The 24,063-nt window shown below is 38.8% G+C and overlaps 1 protein-coding gene across 3 annotated transcripts in view; it reads left to right on the forward strand.

The window, feature by feature from the left end:
* esrrga (estrogen-related receptor gamma a) overlaps window positions 1-12,698 on the forward strand; it is a 71,949-nt gene extending 59,251 nt beyond the window's left edge. For all 3 annotated transcript variants that reach the window (XM_072380328.1, XM_072380326.1, XM_072380327.1), the window contains exons 7-9: window positions 1,862-1,968; window positions 2,064-2,226; window positions 6,356-12,698. In XM_072380328.1, the coding sequence (XP_072236429.1) occupies window positions 1,862-1,968; window positions 2,064-2,226; window positions 6,356-6,600 (515 nt within the window). In that variant the 3' untranslated portion in view covers window positions 6,601-12,698. The remainder of the gene's footprint in view (window positions 1-1,861; window positions 1,969-2,063; window positions 2,227-6,355) is intronic.
* The last annotated feature ends 11,365 nt before the right edge of the window (window positions 12,699-24,063 follow it).

The following is a 24,063-nucleotide window of genomic DNA, read 5'->3' on the forward strand; positions in this document are numbered from 1 at the left end:
GGGCTGAAAACACACACATATACACAACTTAAAACACACAACCGGTGACACCATTAAATGATATTAACCCCTCACTCATGTCATTCTCTCTTCATTTGACCTCAGGGTTGAACAGATTCAATAAGTGCATGTGTGTTAATTTTAGCAATGCCAGCGTATATGTCTCTTGCCTACAATGAGTAGTGAAGTCCTTAGGAACCCCTAAAGACATTTGCCTCTGTGAATGAGATGTGTGTGTACATGTGTGCATGTGTGGGGGCACAAAGACCCCCTTAAGAAATTCACCTCTAATCCTGTCTGATGATTTCATTAAGTATAAGAAGACATTGCCAGTTGGCACTGATAGTTCTCCCTTCACTGTGCCCTGTGTGTGTATTAATCATACATATTTGGATTAATTCCAGTGTGCGCTCCTATGCATTTTTGTCTATGCATAGGTGGTATCGCATCTGTGTGTGTACAGCAATGTCTGTCTTTGTATGTGTGTGTCAAAGATGTCATCAGTTGTAGATTGAATGAATTAGAGCACATTACAAACAACAATAGCCTGCAACCTGGATATAATGAGACGCCTGCCATTACCCATCAACACACTGCAAGATAAGGGCCCCATAACGCGCATGCATACGCACAAACTCACTAACACACATTTCCTTGCACACCTAGCATCTCAAGAGGAGGCTCATCGTAGCAGATGTTGCTGAAGAAATATCTTCCTTCTCATCTGCCGGCTTCTCCTGGCAGGATGCTCCTCTCAGACACACACACAAACACAAACTAGAGGGCTGCCGCGAGGTCTGACAGGTGTGCTTGCATGGCCCACTGTCTCTGCATTCCCTATGAAAGCTTGCACTCACAAAAACACACACATTGGCAGACAGGCAGGTGTGAATGGACAGGTGTGTGAGGAGAGGACAGCTGTGAGGAGAGGTGTGAGTGGGCAGGTGTTCCATTAAAGAGATAGAAAGAGAAAGACAGACGATAAGTGAGAGACTAGCGCCCTTAAGTAAGAAAATAATCAAAGTCAGGAAATGAGGCTTGTAAAAACAGAACAATCAAAAGGCAGCAGGCAAAAATCTTAAGCAAGCAAGTCCGATCAGATACACAGGTATCCACTAGGACATACAGGTCACAATGTATCAAGACGGAACAAGAACCAGACAAGCAGATGGTCAGTCATAATCAGACACAGGCAGATAAAAAGGCATAGACTGTGACTGGAGAAAGAGACAGATAGGCAAATTGAAAGACAAGGATTGACACCAAGGAAACCAGGAGTTTTGAGGCCATAGCAGCAATTAGTGTGTGTTTTTGAGCAGCGCCACAGCGATGGCCAGCATTGATCCATGGAGGTTGTGGCAGGGGGAGATAAGGCCTGCCTCCCCCAGAGAATAGCCCTGGGTGTAAGGGAGAGAGGACGAGGAGGAAGAGGAGGAGGATGAAGAGGACTCTGGTTGTGTGGATGGATAAAGGCTGGGAGGAAGGGGAGTCGATCTTGACCCTTTCACTAGTTTCAAAAGAAGCTTTATTCTCTTCCTTTCTTACTTTTGAGTTTTACTTCTAAATGCTCAATTAGTTACTTTACAAGAGTCGTTAGAGTTGAAGTTCATTAGAATCAGCATCACCACCAAATTAAACTTTGGAGTTAAAAAGAAATCACATACTATACAATAACAGATCAGCAAACATGTTCCTCTTTGCAACCATGATATTGCATTGGTTTGATTTGGGTTTTTTTTGTGAGAAAAAATAGTAAAAAGTGCATACTAACTTATCTCTTAATTGTGTTTTGATGGAAGACATTAATACATAATTTAACCATCCTTGTCTTGCTCTTCTTCTCTGTCTCATTCTTCACTAGGTTTCTCCACACTGTCTTTGGCAGATCAAATGAGTCTACTGCAGAGTGCGTGGATGGAGATCTTGATCCTGCGTGTTGTGTACCGCTCACTGTCTTTTGAAGACAAGGTGAACACCAACTCTGCGTTTGCTTCTTGCTTTAATGAAATATATAAATGCTCATTTAATTTGTAAGCCCAATGTCTTTCTGTGCTTCTCTTTAGTTGGTCTATGCTGAGGATTACATAATGGATGAGGACCAGTCAAAACTAGCGGGGCTTCTTGAGCTGAACAACACCATCCTTCAGCTGGTCAAAAAGTATAAGTCTATGAAACTGGAGAAGGAGGAATTTGTCACTTTGAAAGCCATTGCTTTGGCTAACTCAGGTTTGAAACTCTTGAGTCATCTTTTTTTGTCTTCCTGCATATTTGTGTTTGACTTTTGGAGGAGAGTTAATCCTTTGAATATCTCCTCTCATGGGAATCATTTAAGCTCAAGCATCAGAGGGCTTCAGTAGTCTGCATGATAACACACACACAATTATTCCTGTGACTCATGATGCATGCTTACACATGGGGAGATATTTTTTCTCTTTTTCAAATTAGTTTCTCACACTTCCCACTTTTACTGTTACAGCTGTTAAAACAGTTGTCTCATCATAGTTTACAAGTCTCATTTGTGACACATGCCCACGATTATTTGATTCATGCATACAAGCAAAGGGGTGCAGTCCAAACATGCACAAACGTGTTCAGCCAGAATCCCACCCCCAAACAAAGTGGCAATCCCTTTTACAATTAGCATAGTCGTCTCTTCAGATGCCTGTTAAATAAGGTGAAATCATTAGATCCCAAAATCTGTCGATACAGCCCGCTCTCTGATGTGTCCAGCTGCATCGACAGCTGACTGACACATACACACACACACCCTCTCACACACACACACCCCTTCTTCCTCACATGACCCGTCTTTTGAACTTTGTCTTGGAAACCGGCCAGCTCTTCAGTACTCTTTAATTACAAGGGGGGAGTTGTCAATACAATGTGTTTAAACGGGTGAATGCAATGCGAGAGCTTTGAATGGGGAGGGAGGGGCCTTTTATTCTACTTCTGACACCATCAACGTGCACATACACACACAAGCATCTACACACTGATGTATAGACTGCTGCATTTTTTCTCAAATATGCCAATTCAATTTCTCTGACATTAATATTAACAGAGTCAAACATACATCAGTTTACATCTAAAAGTGAAGCGTTTTAAATTATTTTATCAGACACACAGACTTCATACTGTCACACTCATGCTGAAAATATGGATATATTGTTATCCTGTGGGCTTTGTGTGACAATCAATCTCTTGCCTCTGCCTGTGTGTCCCTGAAAAAATTCCTCTGGCTGCAATTTGAGAAAACCCACTGGTTCTGCCAGCTGGTGAACAGTGTTGATGATCATGAGGATGATTGTGATGGGTTGTTTGGCAAACAGCCTTTATATGAACCTCGATCCTACATACAAGAAGATATAATCAAACAACGGCTCCCAATCCTTGAAAGGATAAAAAGACTGATATAATAATATATAATATAGTAGAAAAGGATCATTTTACCTGAGGTTGCACTGAAAGTTTCACATTCCCCAAGCTGCAAATATAAATTGACAAAGAAAATACAGGTTTATCTGTTACTTGTGTACATATTCATGCAATCTAAAAAAATCTGTCCCGTGGCTGTCCTCCAGACAACCTTCACAATCCTGTGAGAATGTGAGAAAGTCTATTGATCTAACTGGTCCTTTACCCAACTGTTGTTTTTATAATTGATTAATCTGTTGAAAGTTTTACTCATTAATTTTTTAACTTCTGTGAAATATCCCCATATATTTTGAAATATAAGAATTGTTCGACAGGCTGATTGACAGACAGTGTAAATGTCCAGCTACACCTTAATATGATCGAAATGGCTGGTTACATCACATCCACACTTCAAATGCTCGCGCTTTTGACTAATATTAAAACAGCTGATGCCCAAATACTGTTAGAACTTTGTATCATTGCCCAGACTCTAACTGCTCTTCAAGACAACAGAATGCTAGCATTAGCATTTTGAAGGGCACTGACACTAATTAATTCACAGGATGCTAATCGTCTGCATTAATGAAGCCAAGCTTTAAGAAATGTTAGCAAACGTGCCCCACATGTAAAGAAAGCTAAACTAGCCATGGGAAGCAGGAGGCACGCATGTATTTTTGTGTATGTGTCTGCATTTGTGCTTTTCTCATGCATGTGTGGGAGTCCTTTGTTAACATGTGCGTTATAACAGCCTTATGTGCTTGTGCTCATTAACGTCTGCTGTTTTACTTGTGACTGCACGGCAGGTCACAGCACAGGCAGAAGCCACATCTATCAGTTTAACAAACAATGTGAAACTCTTTAAACTGCACTTGAGGAAGAGTCCCACTTTAAATCTAACAATAAAGAGGAGAAGGTGAATCGTTTTTTACACGGAGCCTGTCATTAGCACTCATTAATTGTGTACACATCTATTACCTGCTTGACACTAAAGTCTGTGTCAAGGTAATTAAAGAAATGATACACAACAGTTACATATTTGGCCTAAAATTATTGACAAGAATACACACATATATGCACAACAGTAACTTATATTGTCGGTTTAACATGTGGTATGCTTTACATGCGAAAAAAAGTAAATAAATAACATTAGTTAAAATCACTAACCCTATTCAGTATATCCACTTCCTTTCCTGTCATCATTATTGTTCTCTCTGCCAAGTACTCTGTAGTATAAAAAAATCCAGAAAACTGGACCTCAAGTGGAAAATCTGAAATGCTGAGTTTTCTATTGATCCCCACAGAATCCAGTCCACTAACTGGTCTGGTCCTGCATACTGATACATGCATTACAGTCCCTAGATCCATCTCTGTGTCTTTGATTGTATTTGTGTGTGTCACTGTGCACATCTGTGTGTTTGTGTCTAAGCTGCCACATTTTATTTGCCAAAGCAGTTTAGTTTTTTTCTTTTGTTTGTTTCATACATGCACATCCTTTCTATGTCAAGGTTCCCCTGCTTTTATTATCCAATGAGCCTTACTGGGCCTCTGGAAGATATTTACATCTTACAAGTACTTCATAAAAAGTATTTGGCCGTGGAACTGTCTTAAAAAAGTAATGAAATGATATGACAGTCAAGAGTGAAGTGACGTGGTGATAAAGAGTCATAACAAAACTTATCTATGCATTGTTATTTCAGAGTTTCACACAGTTTACAGGGAGTTTGTATGACGTCCATGCATCACATTGTATTGTCATTTTTTGTGTACAGACAGTAATGTTTGTATCCACATACAGAATGAAATTGCTTAGTGTTATGCAGTAAACATTTGCATTCATACTGTCAGACTCATCAGACCTGTTCTCTATGAGTCTGTGTGTGTGTGTGTGTGTGTGTGTGTGTAGATGGATGTGAAGATAGTTGAGAGGGATGGCTATTGATAGTTGTGTTGTGATTATTATTTAACATGCATGTAGTCATTGATCGAAGACATTGATCGGAGGTTGGGAGCTAAAGGCCAGCTTGCATTAAGACTTTGTCTCCCCAAGGGGCAATGTGGAGCATTATTACTGAGGGACATTCTCATCCTTTACTGCCATACATGCTGAAACACACCTTACATGCCAGCTCAAAGAGAGATTACAGATGTGTACGGCCGTGTACTTATGGACATGCACGGATGCACAGGCTGTTTGGTGCTTGCTGCATCTCTTCATCATTCTACGAGTCTTTTTTTTTTCCCCACCTACTGGTCTCTTCACCTGTCCATTCATCACACCCACAGATCCACATGTTAAAGACACAAAGGAGAGCAGGGTATGAAGCCCCATTCCAGCCTTTAGTTTCAACCTAAAGCTGTGTTTCAGGGTGTTCTTTTAAGCCAGTGAATCCTATCTTATTGATAATTGTACTTTTAATACTACTAAAATAAGCTTATTGCTAAATCGCAAACTTGCACAATAAAATGCTTTCCAGTGATTAATGTTTGAATGCAAATGTAAGTATGTTGCACTTTTGCAGCAGGCATGAAAATCAATTAGAAGTCAATAGAATTTACATTTATAGAATTTCCTATCCAAAAGTATGGTTACTTGAAGCATCCCTGCATCATTCCTGTTTGGATTTCAGATTAAATCCTCTGCACATCTATTCCACGGATGAACTGATTCAATAACACAGCAGGCAGGGGGGGCATAGGTTCTGACAAATACACAAGACTGTTCAACACTTCCTCTGTAATTTGTTAGAGTGTTTACCACAGCAAAATCTGAAGGGCTCTGCTACATGCTATTAGGCTGGGCTTATTTTTAAAAAGGCCTTCAGTGTTAAATGTCTTCTTCAACAACAAGAAAGCATAATGGCATTGTGAATTGTTCAACAAATGCCTGATGAAGCATTTTCTTTTCAATTTCAATCTCACACTTTCTCTCCTCTTCCTCCAGACTCCATGCATATTGAGGATGTAGATGCAGTGCAGAAGCTCCAGGATGTCCTTCATGAGGCCCTGCAGGACTATGAGGCTTCCCAACACCAGGAGGATCCTCGCCGGGCAGGCAAGCTGCTCATGACCCTCCCCCTGCTCCGTCAGACCTCCACCAAGGCTGTGCAGCACTTCTACAGCATCAAGCAGGATGGCAAAGTCCCAATGCACAAACTCTTCTTGGAGCTGCTGGAAGCCAAGGTCTGAGGACAGGGACTAGATGGAAGGACATCTGTACACCACTTTGAACCATCGGAGCTTCATCTCAAACTTTGATCAATACCTTTGAATGACCTCTTGCTCCTTTACACACAGACACTATTACACACACACAGCCTCAGAGAATTTAGTTCCTGAGGTTTGTTTGCTGACACATCACCCTATGAAAACATAATCTATCTAAACCTCTTACCTGAACCCAAAACAACAGTCCTGGACAAAGGGGTGCTCACTTGAATCTGTTTTAGGGAAGATGTGGACAGATTGACATAACCCCTCATGACCAAGGGAAGAAGAGATTTCCAGACACTTACTTAATGTCAGTTACTTATTTAACAGTTATCACACTGACTCCAAACCCTGATGATGACAAAACCCAGGTGCATTGATGGACAATGAACATATTACCACTTAAATGAGGACACGTGTACAAAAAAACTAAAAATCTTCATTTTAGTTCTGAAAGACTGCAAGACTGCACTCATGTCTCCCTCTTCCTCCTGTTTCCCACAACAGAGGTTTTTTTTTGAATGTCCCAGAAGAAGACGAGTGGAAAAAATGAACACTTAGGAAGTATTGATGACATTTGTTGTCAAAATGTACATGTACAGTGAAATGTGGATTGAAGGACAGAAAGTAAAGAAGAGGAGATTTGCCCTGCCAAAGAATGGAACCATCCATTCAGAGGATGCCAGCAAACCTTACTGTCATAACCCAAAACTGTCCCTGATTTTAGGTGGTTTTCAGTCCTGGGCCTCAGGAGTTCTGTTTGTGCTGTTCTAACAGTAATTCAAATTCCGGTTATTATGAAAAGTAGCTGGGCTCAGAGTTTCTAGGACCAGAATTGGAAACAACTGTTTCAAGTGTAAAAACTTTCTGGTTATTCCTATAGTCAGTACGTGGTCTTCCATGATCCCCCTACCCCAACTACAACTTTACCATTTGTTGTATTTGCAGAGTAACCGTGACTCTGGCCTCCCAAATTAGTCAGTATTACCACTGTAACAGTGTGTGTACACTTTATGAAGCTAAAAATGGTTTCAAAGCTTGATGTCTGGTGTGTTTTAGTAAGACTACACTTGTGTCTAACCACATGAGGTTTCTTTGACAGACTTTAAAAAAAGATTTACTTCCTATTTACTCAACAATATCAAACTTCCTCTATAGCCGAGAATGGATTTCATATTGGCTTGACAAACGGAATGTCCATATTTTCTGCGGGGTTAAATATTCTGTCAGACTCTCCTCTTGTGTTTGGACATCTATTTGAAACGTTTTTAGCTGCTTTGTGGCCTACATTTACAGCTCTCCACATACAAGTAAATAGTCATTTAAGTCTGTTACTCTGCCATCAAGAAAATAGTCCAGCCCATGCTCACTACCCACACTCCACAAACAACAAATTCTCACCTCAGTTCTACCCTCCTTGCCCTCTAGTGTTCACAACTTCTAGCTCATCTCTCGCGTCCATGCAGAGATTTCTTTGTGACTCATTCAAAGAGTGTAGCGGGAGTTTCAGTCACTCAACGCAATACAAACCAGAAGGAAAGGTGTGCTGACAAAACTGACTGAAGAACAGCTATTGTTGCTTTAAATTCCTTGTTATTTCATTTCTTAATTTTCACCTTGAAAATAAGCTTAGCAATGATACTAATATTAGGGTTGTAAATAATTGTCATCCTGTATATGACATAGCACAGCTTTGTTTCTGTTCTTAATATCGTCATCTTAAAACTGAATCAAACAATATGTCTTTCCTTTTTTCTATCAGCCTGACCACTTTCAGCAGTTATCATATATAAATATATAATATAACAAGTAATAATGTATTAACAAATCCGTTTATCTTAGAAACTCTGAGCAATAGTGGTTTTTAAAGGAGGGTTTATGCATATGGACAAAATCTGCAATATTAGCATCATGTGCCAGTCGTAAAATTGGAAGTGGGGGGACTTGGAAGAAAAAGTGTTGCTTCTCTTCCTCTCTGTGTAACTTGCCATAAGCTATTAGATATCAGTCAACATGTCATTGTTAGTGAACATATGTCAGGAGGAACATGGACCAGGAATGTCAGACTGACTCGTTACTGCTGTTTTCATAGAAAAGCTGTTTGAAGCAAAGTGAGCAATTTTGAAGAATATCTTTTTTGATCAAGCTATTTTTGCAGTCACATTGCATCACAGTCATGCGTTGCAAACCGACAATAGATAATAATAACTTTTTTGACAGTTTGCACCATAATGTGCATGTTTTTTTGGCCACTCTACCAAGAGGTGGACTGTCAGACTAACTTCCTCATAGTTCAGATTTGTGCTGTGAGAAATTTTGCAAGCAAAATCAAATGATACGGCACTGTCTGCTTCCTGTTAGCTCACCTACACAGACTGTAAAAAAATAGATGGAAGTAGCCACCCTGACCACTGCTTATTGGTTTGTGGGCTTGTGTTTCAAAGTTTGAAATTCACAGCTTTTGGCAGTTGGCATCTTTGTCTTTTGCTACCACATGCAGTGAACAAGTGGCAATTTTGACTGAGAACTCTGGACACTGCATCCTCCCAAGGGGTAGCAACTCACTACATAACCCTACCACAATGCAGACCCTGCTTTATACATGACCTTTAATGGAACTGTAAACTCAAATGGACATCATCTTTCTTTAAATAAGAAATGAAACTAGAGGCTGTAAATGCTTTGGGGAAATGTTAACTTTGTGGATCACAAATCTGGTGAGATGTAGTTCTTTTGCCCAAAACATCTGTACAAACCGCCTTTCTTTTGAAATCCTAGGAGTTCTCCCCTGCCGGCTGTTACACAGAACATAGTTCAAAGTGATTTCCACATTGCTTCACTTTTAACTTGGGAGGCTACAGCCAGATATTTCATACAGTCTATATCTTCTACCCCCTTTCCTATTATAGACCATTTGATTTTCACAGAAAACTAGAAGTTGTGACGCTGAAACCTTGTTTAATAGCATACACAGTCTCAACAACTAAAGATAATAAAAAGAGGCTCACAGATTAGGTTGAAAAGAGGAAATTATCACATGCAATTTTAATGATATTCGTAAATGTGCCTCCTGTCTTGTTATCTACCTATTTACCTTGTTGTTAATTAAATCAGCTACATTAGCCTCTACATAAACTGACTCATTGAGATCTTGCAGAATAAGAATTTAAGATGTGACTTTAACTAATTTAGCTCAACTGTAGTTTTAACAGACTTAAAAGGAAGGGCAGTGCATTTTATGACAGTGATTTCAAGTCTAGTCAGCACCAATAATGTTGCTTGTTTAAATTCAGACAGCTTCCCTAGATTCAGGAAATGGAATAGCAGAGCTTACAAGAAGTCGTGCTACACTTTCAGTCAAATGACGAGACACTTATTTTATACTTAACACAGTACATATACTGTGTGGCTTACTGATCACAGCTTTAACAAGTAGACTGTTTTGTTTTTGTTTTTTTGTTGTTGTTTTGTTTTTTATCTGATTTCTAAAGTTGAATAAGAATGCCAAAACTTATAATCTAGATGAAAGTGTAATCTAATGTAAAATGGCAACTTGTCACAGTTGAGGAGAGCAGCAATTAAAGTGTAGTTGATCTCTAACATCACACGTTCTGTATCAACCATCAGTATTATTAGTAAGGGGTATTTTCTCAGCCTTCTTAATCCCTGTATATTGTAAATTATACAGATTATAATTCTAACATAAGACATTTTATTGGAGACAAAATCAAGAAAATCAAGAAAAAAAAAGTAGTTCAGCCTGTGTGTTTCATGTTTGCTGATTTTCCTATTAAGAACAAAAAAATGATTTAGTCTGTTTTTGTTTTTACGTCTCCTTTCTGTTTGATCCTTTCCTCCTCTGTTGAGTCCTTTAAGGCTTTGCTGTGTAGTTTTCCTTGTGGTGATTCCCGTTGTTGTGTAGTGTGCTTCTTCTTTAGACAACCCAGAGTAGAGTAGAGGCCATGTTGTCCGTCCGTCTGTCTGTCTGTCTGTCTGTCAGATCTGTCGACTGGGGGTCTGGGCACCGGATTCTCTCACAATCAGCCGAACCTGACATAAGGCTCTTCTTCTAGAAACTTAACTAGACCATCAGGATAAATTTACACTATTCATCTCTACCAAACTATACATAATTAAATATTAAGTATCCAAATGAAGAAACACCTTTACGACTATTTAAAAAGGGATCATTTGTGTAACTTTCCTGTAGAATAAACAATATACTGTATATCTTTAGGTTGAATAAAGCTGAAATGAAAAGGACCTTTGAGTAACTCAGAACTGTAGGTAACTCTTTTTTGATAAACTTGCTGTACATATCTGCCTACCATACAGCTCAGCTCAGTCATTGCCCTTACTGTCTCAAAAATACAAAAGATTAAAAGAAAAAATACTCTTTATTTCCTGTTTTAGCTTATTTCCTGAAGAGATATCTTGCTTTGCAAAAACTGAAACACTTTGGGTTGATGGGAAAAAGCTTTTTCTTCATCATGCATTCTTGACATTGTGGACACATGGCTCTGCAGTCTGCTGAAATGAAACCACAAAGTACATATTTAACTTTTAAGTGTCACCAGCTTTGAGAAATCTTATTAAAATATTGTATGTTGTTTTGTTTTGTTTTTTTTAAAGGAAATGCACTAAAGAAATGCAAGATTTTTGTAGGTCAAGTTCCCAATGACAGTTGATTTTCCTGTTGCAGATGCAATGTAGAACACCGTACCCTTGTCACACAGATGTCATTTATTACTCTTCACTGTACATTTCTACTCTAGACAAAATGTTTGGAAGAAAGGCGTTGTCTTACTGTTGTTGTTGTTGTTGTTGTTCTTTTCTTCTGTTAGAGTTTTATTTATTTATTTATTGTCAGTTGTCAAGCCAGACCTGTGTACTCCTGAACTATTCAGCAGACTGAAAGATGTTTCACGCTTCTCCGGAGTGATTAATGCTAAGCTGAATTGGGTTAATAGCCTTGTTTCAAACTGAAAATGGTTCACAGTGGTGCCACTTTGTTTTTCTGGCTGAGCCCTGAAGAAAAAAATTGACTGGCTTAAACTGCATGATTCTCTGAGGTTTAGAGGTAATTTGCTGCTCATTGCAACAATATCACTTTGATCTACAGGCAAAAGCATTTGACCTTTACATTCACTTTTTTCCGCGTTGAAATTTGATATGTTTAAGTCTGCACAATGACAAGGCGAAAGTTGCACATGTTTGTGTTGGAATGTAGATCCGAATACTGATGTATCTGTTTGGAGAGTTCTGCACTTAGCATTAAAACCACACCAAAAGGTGCAGTGGGGGGACGGACAAGTTTTTTTTGTTTTGTTTTTTTCACTTAGCCTCCCATACAAAGATTTTGACCTGATTGCACTTTGGGCATCATGTTATTGCCCTGATTTGGAGCTTAGATCCATTAGCAGCAAATACTCCATGTAACAGTAGCTTAGCTGGAGCAGAGGGACAAGTTATTGAGCCATTGTGCAAATCAGTATTGTCCATCTAACATCCCTGCCCCTGAAAACTGCTAAGGCCAAACTGTGTCTATCTACAGCTGTACAATGTTTAGTAATTTAGTTGTATTTAATCCCCCAATGTAACTGCCACTTGTGCTGCAGCCTACCCAGCAGTCGGAATTTGCAAATATGAAAAATATTTAAGGGAGAGAGAAGCTTTGGGAATATTGGAACAAAAAAAAAGGGTATTTAAGGATAGAAAGACCCTTGAAAGGTGGAGAAGTGTTGTTGAGAGAAGACCCTTTAGTGTTATTGAAAACATGTCTGTAGATTTTAGATGTGCTTCACATCAGTAAATGAAAAAAGAAAAAAAAAAAGATAAACAATTACCTGTATATTTTTGTGACGTGTATCATACGAGTGTGCTCCAACAATAATGTCCATTTGTGTAAATGTATTTATTTCACATTGTATATATTGTTCAATGCAAAAAGAGAGACCTATGATTCTGTAACTTAAACTACTATGGGTTGAAACATTACATGTGTTACTCCAGACTATGCCTTTCAGGATTATTACAGTAGAGCAATATCAATTAAAAACAGGCTTCCAGTTTTGAAATCTGCCTTTTGTCTCTAATTCTTTACAAATTGTATTGTTTTTTTTCCAGTAAGCGTTGAAGTGAAATATACCAGTAAGCACATTGTTTATTCAAGGATTTAACAAATGAAGTGAACAAATCTAGGGACTCATTTGTGAAGTTGTTACTCCTGTTGTTTGAGAGGTGGTTTGTAAAATGATAAAGGCAAGAGCTGCGCGTAACAGCTTGGAGTCACCGAGACATTTAAAGTTATGTATTACAGTTGGTGTGGGGTTTTTTTTGTGCCTACACTTTGTTTCACCTGGACACGTCACCCTCTTAGGCAGCAAGTTGAAATGTTTAACCATGTATTAGACTGAAGTTGGGAGAGAGTTTAATGTAATGTAAGCCATGGTGTTTTCCCAACCCTATGTAAAGTTTTAAAAGCATCAATCTGATCAGGCCTTCTACATGACAGCCCTGAGCGGATCCATAGGGTTTACATAAAAGATTAATGTCACAGTGGGAAATTGCAAGTCAATGCAAAGATCCCTTTAAGGTTTTGTTTGCCGTCTGTTTTGGGGGCTGCTTGAGGTACTTAAGAGCAGTCAGTGTCTTGCCTGCAGTGGATAGCAGTCAGGGCACTCATAGTTGAGGGGAGTCGGAGAAATTCTGAGGCCTGTACTTGGTTCAGTATGTCCAGGGTATTTTTTTGGTGATCTGGTGACTGACCCCTAATAATGAAGATCTGGCTAAGCGTTACTACGATGCTGGTTATTATTTATTTATGTAAAGCACTTTGGTCAACATAGGTTGTTATAAGGTGCTCTATAAATAAACGTTACCTTGACCTTGACCTTATTACCTCAGTAAGTCAACTAAGGTTTGCCAACTGTGCATTTGGACATGCTCATGTAAAACGGGTGGAGTTGGCATCAGTTGCCCAATCACAATCTATAATTACCTCAGACTGAAAAAGCAACACAGATGCTGCAGACAAAACAGGAAGAAAAGATGACTAAAAAGGAAAAAAAAACAAACAACAAAAAAAAACTGCAGCAGACATTGAAAATACACGATTAATAACCTCCTTAATAACCATGTCATTAAAGCACAAGTCGATCTGATCAATTGGCAGTTGTGCATTTTATTGAATTAATGTAATACAGATGTAATCTTAAACTTTATGAGAAATGTTATTTTCTCAAATTTAATACTAGCTGTTCTAAAAGGTCCTTGCACCAAACAGGCTGAAAGAACGAACAGAAAAGCCATTCAAAACAGTCAGCAGGCTTTTTGTAAATGTCTACATTCATTTTCTGATATTCAGGCTCTAAAATACTGGACAAAAGGGTTTTTAGTTGTCTAATTTCAACTATTTTTTTAAACGCTTTATAAGATGCATTGAGATACGAATATGCTTGTACAGATTTAGACTTAGATTTTGATATGCATTTAACAGTTTCCACCAAAATAATTGTTATTTTACCTCTTTTATTCACTCCCTGCTTGTGATATTAACACATTACACATTTGAGCAAACTACCAAATATCTAGAAAGCTATGAATATAATGAACTGTATACAGATGACGAGCAAGCAAGGGGGAGGGAAGAGGAAGTAGTAACAGCTTGCTCCAGTGGGTGGCTAACTACTGTCCATTCTGAATGGCCAGATCCCCTGCTCTTGCCAAGGGCATAAAACACACAAACGATTTTGCTTACAGAGACATACACACACACACAGATTGAGGCATGCTGGGCACAACATTAAAATGAATGAATCCTGCAAAATCAAACAAACCTCTCAGGCTCTATTTTTCTTTTCTTTTTTTTTTTTAAATAACTAGCCTGTCCTCTTCTTTAGGCATACCTCCATCTTTCATCTCACCATCTCTTCCTTTTATTCCTTCTCTCACTGTCTCTCAGTCACGTTCACACCTTTCTGTTTCTTTCTCTGCTCCCTTTAATAGCCAGCAACAGTGAATGGGATGAAAAGGCCAGATATTTAATGTAGCATATAGCTGTGAAGCATTTTAAGAAGCCTTTCCTTGAGAGGGGGAGCCCTGACCTGCAGGCAAATATTTTTCAACTAGATGGCATAAGAAGATCTTAGAGGAAAGTGTACAATTTTAATGCCCTTCTTCTTCTTCTTCTTCTCTCTCTCTCTCTCTCTCTCTCTCTCTCGCTCTCTCCATAGTATATTTTGCTGTCTTCTGTTTGGGCTGCTGCCTGCTCACTCAGCCCTCCACACAGATGTTTTATTTCACTTGCTTGCGTTTTGGAGTTCATTTGTTTTATTTTATCTTTGATTCATTGTTATGATACGATAAAAGCTAGTTGAGCATTTCAGCTGCCACGAGGCTTTTATCGTTAACCTTGTGGAACGCATGTTAAAGTCTGTTCCACATGCTGTATCGGTAATGGCCAACTTAACTCTGTTCTTTTTCTCCTCCACCCTCTGGCCTAGTTCACATCTTTCTCTCCATCTTTGTCTCTCTCCGAGCATTTCTTTCTCCTGCTCCTGTACCATCTCCACTTTTTTGTCATAATCTTTTCTTACAGTACTTCTATGTTTTCAGGCTTGAGCATCGAAAGGTATGTAGGATCATGCTGTGGAGTTTTTCTTTCTTCTTTCTAGCTTTCCATGCTTAAAACTCATTGACATGAGTGTAACAAATACACAATTTAGGACAAATATATATGTAATGCCGGGACCAACAAAATGGTCTGAGCCAGCAACAGTAAATGGGATTTCCTAAAGACCACGCCCTAAATCCAACAAGAAGTCAGAAGACATTTTTAATCAAATGTTAGAATTTAGTTTTTTTTCTTTTGAGGCTTTAACGCACTACTTCTCAGGTAATAAGATTTTGTCAGTGAAATCTTGTCCCAATCTTTTTGGTTTGTCGAATGGAATACCCCTGGTGGTGCTGTCTTTTTTTTTTAGCCCTAGTGCCACTTTGAAATGGCATATGTAAAAAGTTGGTGGACACTTGAATGACTCCTTGGGAGCATCTTCAATTTTTCTCCCCTTTTTTTCAGGTATTACAATTTTAGGATCTGCTCGTGCAGTTTTATTCTGATCTACATCATAATGACGTCCTGTATCTTTCAATATAGAGCCAAAAAAGCCTCTTTCTGAACAAACTTTCTTGTTTCAACACAGTGGTATGTGGAGGGTGAGCAGTGTTGTTCTTTATGTTCATTCATTTGTGTGGCATTCTTCTTGGTGCAGACAGGTAAAGGGGCTCCATGACTGAGGGGGAGCATGACATTGTTGAGGTGTGACCAAGAGGATGTGGGTACTGGTACAATATGAGGTCTGTGTTGCTGAAGGCAGGGGTGGAGTTCAGTTCTCTGGATCTGTCCGGGCTTCCATCATTCTGGTCCTCTTTCACCTTAAAACGTGATCTTTTTCATCCATGACCTCCGCCTTGCTCTCTGCAATCTTCTTTTTTAGCTGTTTAAACAGTTCTCAATAACTTCCTGTCTCCCTACCTGAAGGCTTTCCTTTGTCATGTTCAACAGCTTTTTGAGGTCAATGGTGACCCAGGGTTTCAGGGAGAAGCACCTCACTGTCCTTGAGGGAATAATACTGTCCACACAGAAATTAATATAATTTGTCACACAATCAGTCTTGGCATTGATATCATCTCCATGTGCCTCACAAAGTGCATTCCAGTCTGTGGACTCAAAGCATACCCGCAGCTGTTGTTCAGCCCTCTGAGACCATTTTTTCAAAGCCTGTACAATGACATGTTGCTGCTGAACAATGGGTGTATAGTAGGAGGTGAGGAGAAACAGAGTGTGGTCTGATTCTCTAAATGGAGGACAGGCAGGGGAGCTGTGTGCATATTTCACATTTGCATAGAATAGATCTAACTTTATTTTCTGTGGTGGAGCAATTAACAAACTGTTGAAAGGTTCCAAGTATAGCAGAGAGGGAGACTCGGTTGAAATCTTCAGAAATCATCATGAATGCATTGAGATGTTGTGCTTGTTGCCTTGCAACAACTGAGCTGATGACATCACAGACAGTGTCAGCAGTGACGCAGTAATCTCTCGGTAGTTTATGGATGTAAACTCACAGTTAGCAGTTAAATTTCTTAATTAAAAGTCTTTTAAATTATGCATAACTTATTCCATCATCCACAGACTTCACTTGTAGGATCAGTGTCCAGGCCTGAACAGATGTATATAGATATCTTCTACAGTATTTAGAGCGGCACCTAGTGACAACAGGAAGTCAGAATTTTGGGAAACTTCTCCACATGGTAACTAAAAGGGATGTTTATTCACACTGATTTACAGCTTGCAAGTTTATCAACGTTTACATCAAACTTTGTGAATCTGTGAATGTATTTATAGGTCATGTCAGCCTGCATAAACATATAACCCATGGGCACATTCAGGGAAGGACATTCTTATTCTGCGATTTTATACCCAGTTCATAATTCAGTCAAAAGCAGTCAACTCTCTTAAAATTCCTTGAAGTAGTCTGATGATCTCAGCCCTTATGTGGACAGCTCTTACTGTACCAGAAGAAGTTCTAAGACCTTATACAAAAGTAAACACTTCTGTTCATGTCTTCATTTTGTTGTGTTTTAAAGTAAGTGCAGGCCTTGTGTTGGGGTAATATCTTGCCATTTATCCTCGGAAATCTGGTCTTTTGTCATGATCCTTGGATTTTTGTGTTTTGTTTGGAGTAACTTCCTGTTTTACTTTGGTGTTGTTCGCCTCTGTTAGTTTGCAGCTTCCCTGCAACACCTGGTTTCCTTTGCAGATTGTCTCATCTGCTGTGCATTTGTAATTCTTTCCCTCAGTATACAGTTTTCAGTTGATCCTTGTGGGATCATTTTCCTGTTGCTGGTTATTTTTTGCCCTGTGGATACCCCATGTTTTTTGAGTTCTCAGTGGGGTTTTTTTTTTATTAAAAGCATTAAGATCATCTGCTAGTTTTCACCTCTCTCCGAGTCCTGCACTTGGGTCCACTCCTCCACAATCTTTATTTTAACTCTATGTAGAACACATCAGTAACACAGTTACACAGTAAATCTCCTCCATTCAGACTTCATACTGGACTCTGACATCATCAGAGGGATGCTTATTGGGTTTGTGAGAAAGTCTGGTTGGGATTTTCCCCTCTTAATTTAGTGTCAAACAGGGTGAGTCTCCAAGGGTGAGCATATCTGTTTTAAGCTGTGTGACCTGTGAAGTGCAAATGTGTGGCAGCTTCGCACTGATCATATTGATGGTGTTTCAATGTACAGTTTTGGAACTATTTAACCCCCAACCCCAGCACACCAATATATATGTACATTTATATGTGTGTGTGTGTCTGTCTGTCTGTGGTTTTGCTCCGTGTGTGTTTTAACCCCATATCCCCTTGTGGGATTCCCCTGGGTTTCACAGGCCTACTGACATAGACTTACGGTGGTAATGGCCTTTCACAGTATCTACCTCCCTCGACACAGACACACAGAGCTGTGTTATCAAAGTGACAAATGAACTAATGCACAAATATGGCACAGATAGGCGAAGAACTCAGAAGAAATATGCAGCAGTCATATTGGATAAAAATATACATTATGGAAATTTTGTAAAGTGTAGAAAACCTCTTTAGATGAAACCCTATTAACCCTTTCAGTCTGTATGTACACTATGCAGACCAAACTATACATTTGTATACTCAGTGAGTGATTTACATGTTCTATACAGTCAGAATTATTGTGAATAGTAAGTATACTTAAAAATACCTTCAAAAGTTAATCAAAGATATGTTACCAGAATGTACTGAGATATGAAACAATAACAAGTCCTCCAGTCCATAAGACTGTATTGGAAGACTGTGCAGTACAATGCAGTGTTTCAGAGCAACAATGGTAGATTTTTCAAGGAACATCACAAAGTCTGATATTGCTTTGTATATTTGGCAACTAAATCCTGCAGCTAGTAAGAGTACTAAAGTTCAATATCAGCTCTGATTTGAAACCTTCCCTTTCACCCACATTCTGGTTAGGTTAAGGCACTAAAACTACCAGGTTTGGTTTAGGAATCAAACTGAACATGCTTATAGTTCAGTTTGAGGCCTACAACACTTTCGCTTCACAACATTTGAGTCACTGTTTAAGACGTTGTTTTATAGGTTGGTCTAGGCTTCTTGTACACAACAGAATTTACATACGTTTTTCGATACGACTGCTTAAGGTCACATAACTTTGAATGATCAGGTTGTAAAACCTGCATGACAAAAAGGACCAATGGTGCTTTATTTTATTATTTACTTTTATATTTGGAAAGAAAGGAAAAAAGGCTATAATACAGTTAAGAAAAATTGAAACACTCAAAATGTACCCTCTAGGTTGCATGGTGAGGCAGAAGTTAGCATTTATGGTTCCTGGTTTATACCTCAGTTGACGTCTTTCTTTGTGGAGTTTGCATAACGAAGAATTTGTACACTTGAGTACCCAATTACCAATAATCCAAAGATATGCATGTTAGGCTCATTGGTGTTTATTGGCTGTGAGTGAGAGCTTGGCCATAGTTGGCTGTCTCTGTTGCCCGTTAATCCTGTAATGGACTGGTGATATGTTCCTTGTCTCAGGTAATGTCAGTTGAGATAAGTTCCACCTCCCATGGAATTGAACCGAATAACATAAATACAGAAAATTGATGAATGAATGGGAAATATATGAAGTCAACATTTTTTGCACCCTCCACCATTAATTGAATGTAACCACCTTATGTGCATTGCCATCACCATCTAGAAACGTCTTTTACTTGTCTGCTGGTAATTTCTGCCACTGATTCAATGTAATATCCTCATGTTCTTTACAATTTGCAGCAGTTTTCTTTGAGATGGCAGATTTTTTGTCTCCAAACAAATAACTCTACATTTGTTTTTATCTGTACAGAAAATGATCCCAGAAAGACTGCTGCTAATGTGTGAAGTCAGTAATTCTGACTAGCAATGTATGTTCCCTCTCTTTTATTCATTTTTCCTTATCAGTGTTTCTCTTTGTCGCTCACTTATTCTTTGATCTTGCCATCAGTCCTTTTTGTCACTTTTTTTAAATCATATTTCCTATAACTATAAATTATCCTGGTTCACTCACCTTTCTTCTATCTCTCGCCTTTTTCCATTTCTTCAACATCCCATTCGTGTGTGTCATCCTATTCTCCATCTTCTCCCTCTCTTTTCTTATTCTCTCCCCTATCCTTCTATCACACAGGGTGTAAAGTGGCTTTGGTGGCTGCATGCATTTGCGCTGCATGTGCGAGCTATAAGAGGGTCAGCTGTCTATTTGCACTTTTAACGTCCTAACTCTATATGATGGGTCATTTATTCTCACTCTCCCCTTTCTCTGTCCTCCTTTTTTCCTCCTCTTTCCCATCTTCTTTCTCTCCACAGTGCTCTCTATCTCTCTCTCAGGACAGTAAATGTTTTAACTCTCCATTCTATGGGCCATTCATTAGGTTAGTGTACTTTAATAAATAGTCTGATGTGTCACTGGCCAGTGAATTAGTAGCACTTTAAATCCCCCACCAGTGACCAATAGATGGATGGAAGGTTTGATATGCTGCGGCCACTCTTTCTCAGGAAACCTAATTGGAGCTTACCATGACTAATATGTACATCAATAACACATGTCAGCATTTAAAGTACAAAACATCATTATAGAAATTACAAAACCTTCACCCAATCCCAAGACCCAAAACCTTACACAACGGCGGGGCTCCTGGTAACAGGCAGCGATGCTGAAATTGTCATGATGTGTGAGTCAAGTCAAGGAATGTGCATTTAGAATATCTGACTGAGGTGCATTTAATGTACCTCAAAAATGGAAAGTTTGAACTTAAAATCATTCAACTTCACCGTTGATTCAATGCCCAATATTAGGGAAAAGAATAGCTGCTTGCCAACATTCACATAGTTAACTTGTGCCTGGAAACGAATGTTCTTTTTCTAGTGTTGATTTAGTTCTAGAATAACAGAAGAAATATTTAATATTTGATTTACAAGCTGTCATTTTGGTAAATTACTCAAAACACAAGCGGGGGTTGAATAAGTTTATCTATACCTTACCTGCAAAAGATCTGACTTCTTAAATTAGATTTAGTTCTTGTCTGATATCAGAAATCCCATGTTTCCTGTTGTCCTAGGTGGGCAACATTACATTTGACTTTACAGTTGTGGACTCTATCTGACAATTAAATTGGATTAAAAAAATAAAATATAACTTCATGTTTTATAGCGCTGGATACCAGCCTTGAGTTAAGTTTCAATACACAGGATGATAACCCGAATCCAGAAAGGATAGGACATAAAAAGTGATAAAGTCCACATTCGGATACACAGAACAATCTGGATGACTGGAGTTCTACAGTCCTGTTTGGGACTGTGGTAATTTTTTTGTTTTACACTTCTCTTTTTCAATGGTTAGGTTTAGGCACTACAATGACTCTGTTATCTTTAGGGAAACAATGTGATTGTCATCTGTGTTCAAAGCAGGACCCAAAAGCGACAATTACACACCACCAATCTGATGTAAAAAATAAAAGCATTGACTAAGCACAATGACATTAACAATAACTTATGTGTTAGTGGTTCATAATTTGATGGTTTCAAAATGTCATGTTAATTTCAATCAAAAGGAAGTTTTACACAGTTAATCTGGAAATATGGAAACTTTTGTGTTGGATTTCAGAGCAACCACTCTGTGCTAGAAAGTTGTGAAAATGTATCAGCTAACAAACTAATTGCTTGACTATGTTGACAGTCAAACTACCTACATATGCAAGTGGAAAGTTCAAAGTTATGCGAAGCTAACATATCACACCCTCTGCTTCTTCTCTCTCCTGGCAAGGGCTAGTTCTCTTTTTCCCTTCCCCTGTGTCACTGTTTAATTATAGAAGCTATCCTTCTCCTTATCCCATTTCCCAATTTGCACACTCTTGATTCATCTCCTTGATTCACAGTGTGCCCTAATGTGACATGTCCCTTCTGCATAGCACATACACTGCACAAAAAATTCTGCAAAGGATAAACCAGTGTATCCTGACTCATGGATTCTCCAACAAGTCCCCTCAATCCTCAATCCTCTCTCCTCCAGGTGATCTTGGGGTGCTGAGATCAATTTCTGAGTCACAGGCAGAAGGATGGCAGGGTGTGGAAATGAGGAGATAAAAATGAAAACTAAGGAGAGGCTCTGGTGTGAGAATGTTGGGTGTTCAGCAGCAAATCATCTCCAATCTTCTCAGTTACAAGTGCTTCATCCCAACCACATTGTCAGACTGTAGACTCAACCACACAGTCATGCATGCTGTCCTAACTCTAAAACCTTTAGATTCTGCTCGAATTCAGCCCTCATCCCGTTTCCTGTCTCACTGCAGATCTCCTAGATAATGTATTTTAGTATTTTGAAATTAAACAACTTTCAAATATACTGGCAATGAATCTTGAATACACTTGATTGGTGTTGATTGCATGAGAAGCCACACGCAAAGTAATGTTTGCCAAAAGCTGCTTGAAGGAATTTTTATTAATCTGATTAATGTAAAATTAATCTCGAGAAAATATATATATATTCTTATTTAGTTATTTTTTTATTCTTCTTAAAGGTTTGTCCCATTTAAAATTTAAAATGATATAGCAGAATTACAGATTGTTTCCCATGTTTCTCTAAATGTTGCCCTCTTTTCCTCCAGCAGGATGGCTAATTCCTGGTCAGTAAACCTTTTAACATTTTACGCTTTACCAAACTGACTGCTCTCCCTGTGTAGCCACTGAGCTACAATTCCTTCACTGATTCATCGAAAATTGGAAAAATTTAAATCAATATATTGTGTGCATTTAGTAGGCTTATTACCTTTCCTACCTATAAGTGATGATAGTTTCTGAAGTGCCCCAAGCTAATAATACAGGCTTGACAGGGGAAAGGTGATTGGCACAGACAAAGTATGTGTGTGTTTCTGTAAGTGAGACTGGATGATGTTATGTGTATGTGCATTGTCACGAGAGGCAGGAGGTTAATTCAATCCTATAGAAACGCAGCATGGTGGGGATTGGACAGCACAGCCCTCAGGGTGTCACTGGCCTCAACCCCAATAGGGGGCAGAAAACGTGCCTGCACAGACGAACACATAAACACACACACACAATATAGACACTGTGACTTGAGGGTATAAAATCTGAAAAGGGAAGGAAAAGCCAAATTGTTTTTATATCTAGGTTCTTGTGCATTTCATTTCGAGAGAAGGAGGATGAATGATGAACGTGGATTAAAATATATACACCTATCTATAGAAAATGCTGCATAAAACAAGGACAAGAAAGAAGAGGACATTCACAGAGAAGCAGCTATAGAGGGAAGCAGAAGGGTTTAGGTCACAGGGATGTGAAATGGGTACATGAAAGAAAGAATGAGTGGTGCCAGAGGAGAGTGGGATGCATGGAAGAGGTAAATATGCCCAAAATAGAGAGTATATTCACAGCTGGGTGATGCATGTGTCAGATGGAAATAGAAGAGATAACCCAAAAATAAACCTTCAGCACAGCAAACATCAGCACAGCAAACTGTGTTCACTCACCAACATCATATTTGCCAACCACGTATGTCCCTGCATCTTTGGGATTTGATGTATGTGCATATCTGAAGATAGCTACTGTAAAAACAAATCTGAGACACTGGAAATAAAGACAAAAAATTGAACAGAGGCATTAGTCATCGTATTTTCATGATTTGTTTGACCTTTATTTAACCAGAAATATGGGACTGTTTTTGCATGAGTTCCTGGCCCAAAAAGGTAACAGCTAAATTAGCAAAGGCCACACAAAAATTCACTATCTACACAAAATAAGATAATTTATGGATGAAATAAAGAGAAAATATTAAGTCACCTGTGAAAACACTGCAAAACTAACAAACCACTGCATAGAAGGACCACTAAAGGCACTGTGGAGCACTTTTCTATAGGGAATCTCATTTGTTTGTGTCCTGCTCACCAACAAAAATGAGCTGGTGTCATTATATACCATAAGCTCAGAGATGCATACAATACCACTGGATGAGGCGGCTTAAATGCAAACAGAACCTTTATTTGTTTGCTAGAGCCTTTTAAACATAAAGCCTTTTAATGCACCTACAGGGTTCAAATATGTTATTGTGCATGTGAACATGCACACACAATATCTGAAATCGCAGGTCACCAAACCATGTGCTCATTTCCATTCTGTTAATCTGGAGTTAAGAAGTGCTCCTGAAATCATTGTGCCTAACATACTGTAAGTATGTGTGTGTGTGTCTTTGTGTGTAACATTTCCATGCAGGGTGACTGATATTGTATTTTGCTTTATAAAACCAGTCTGACCGCCAATTTATTCCACTTTTCCTAATCAGCAGCGA

This window comes from Leuresthes tenuis, unplaced genomic scaffold (genome assembly GCF_036924035.1).
Source record: "Leuresthes tenuis unplaced genomic scaffold, fLeuTen1.0.hap1 SCAF_2, whole genome shotgun sequence".
In the NCBI taxonomy this organism is placed as follows: Eukaryota; Metazoa; Chordata; class Actinopteri; order Atheriniformes; family Atherinopsidae; genus Leuresthes; species Leuresthes tenuis.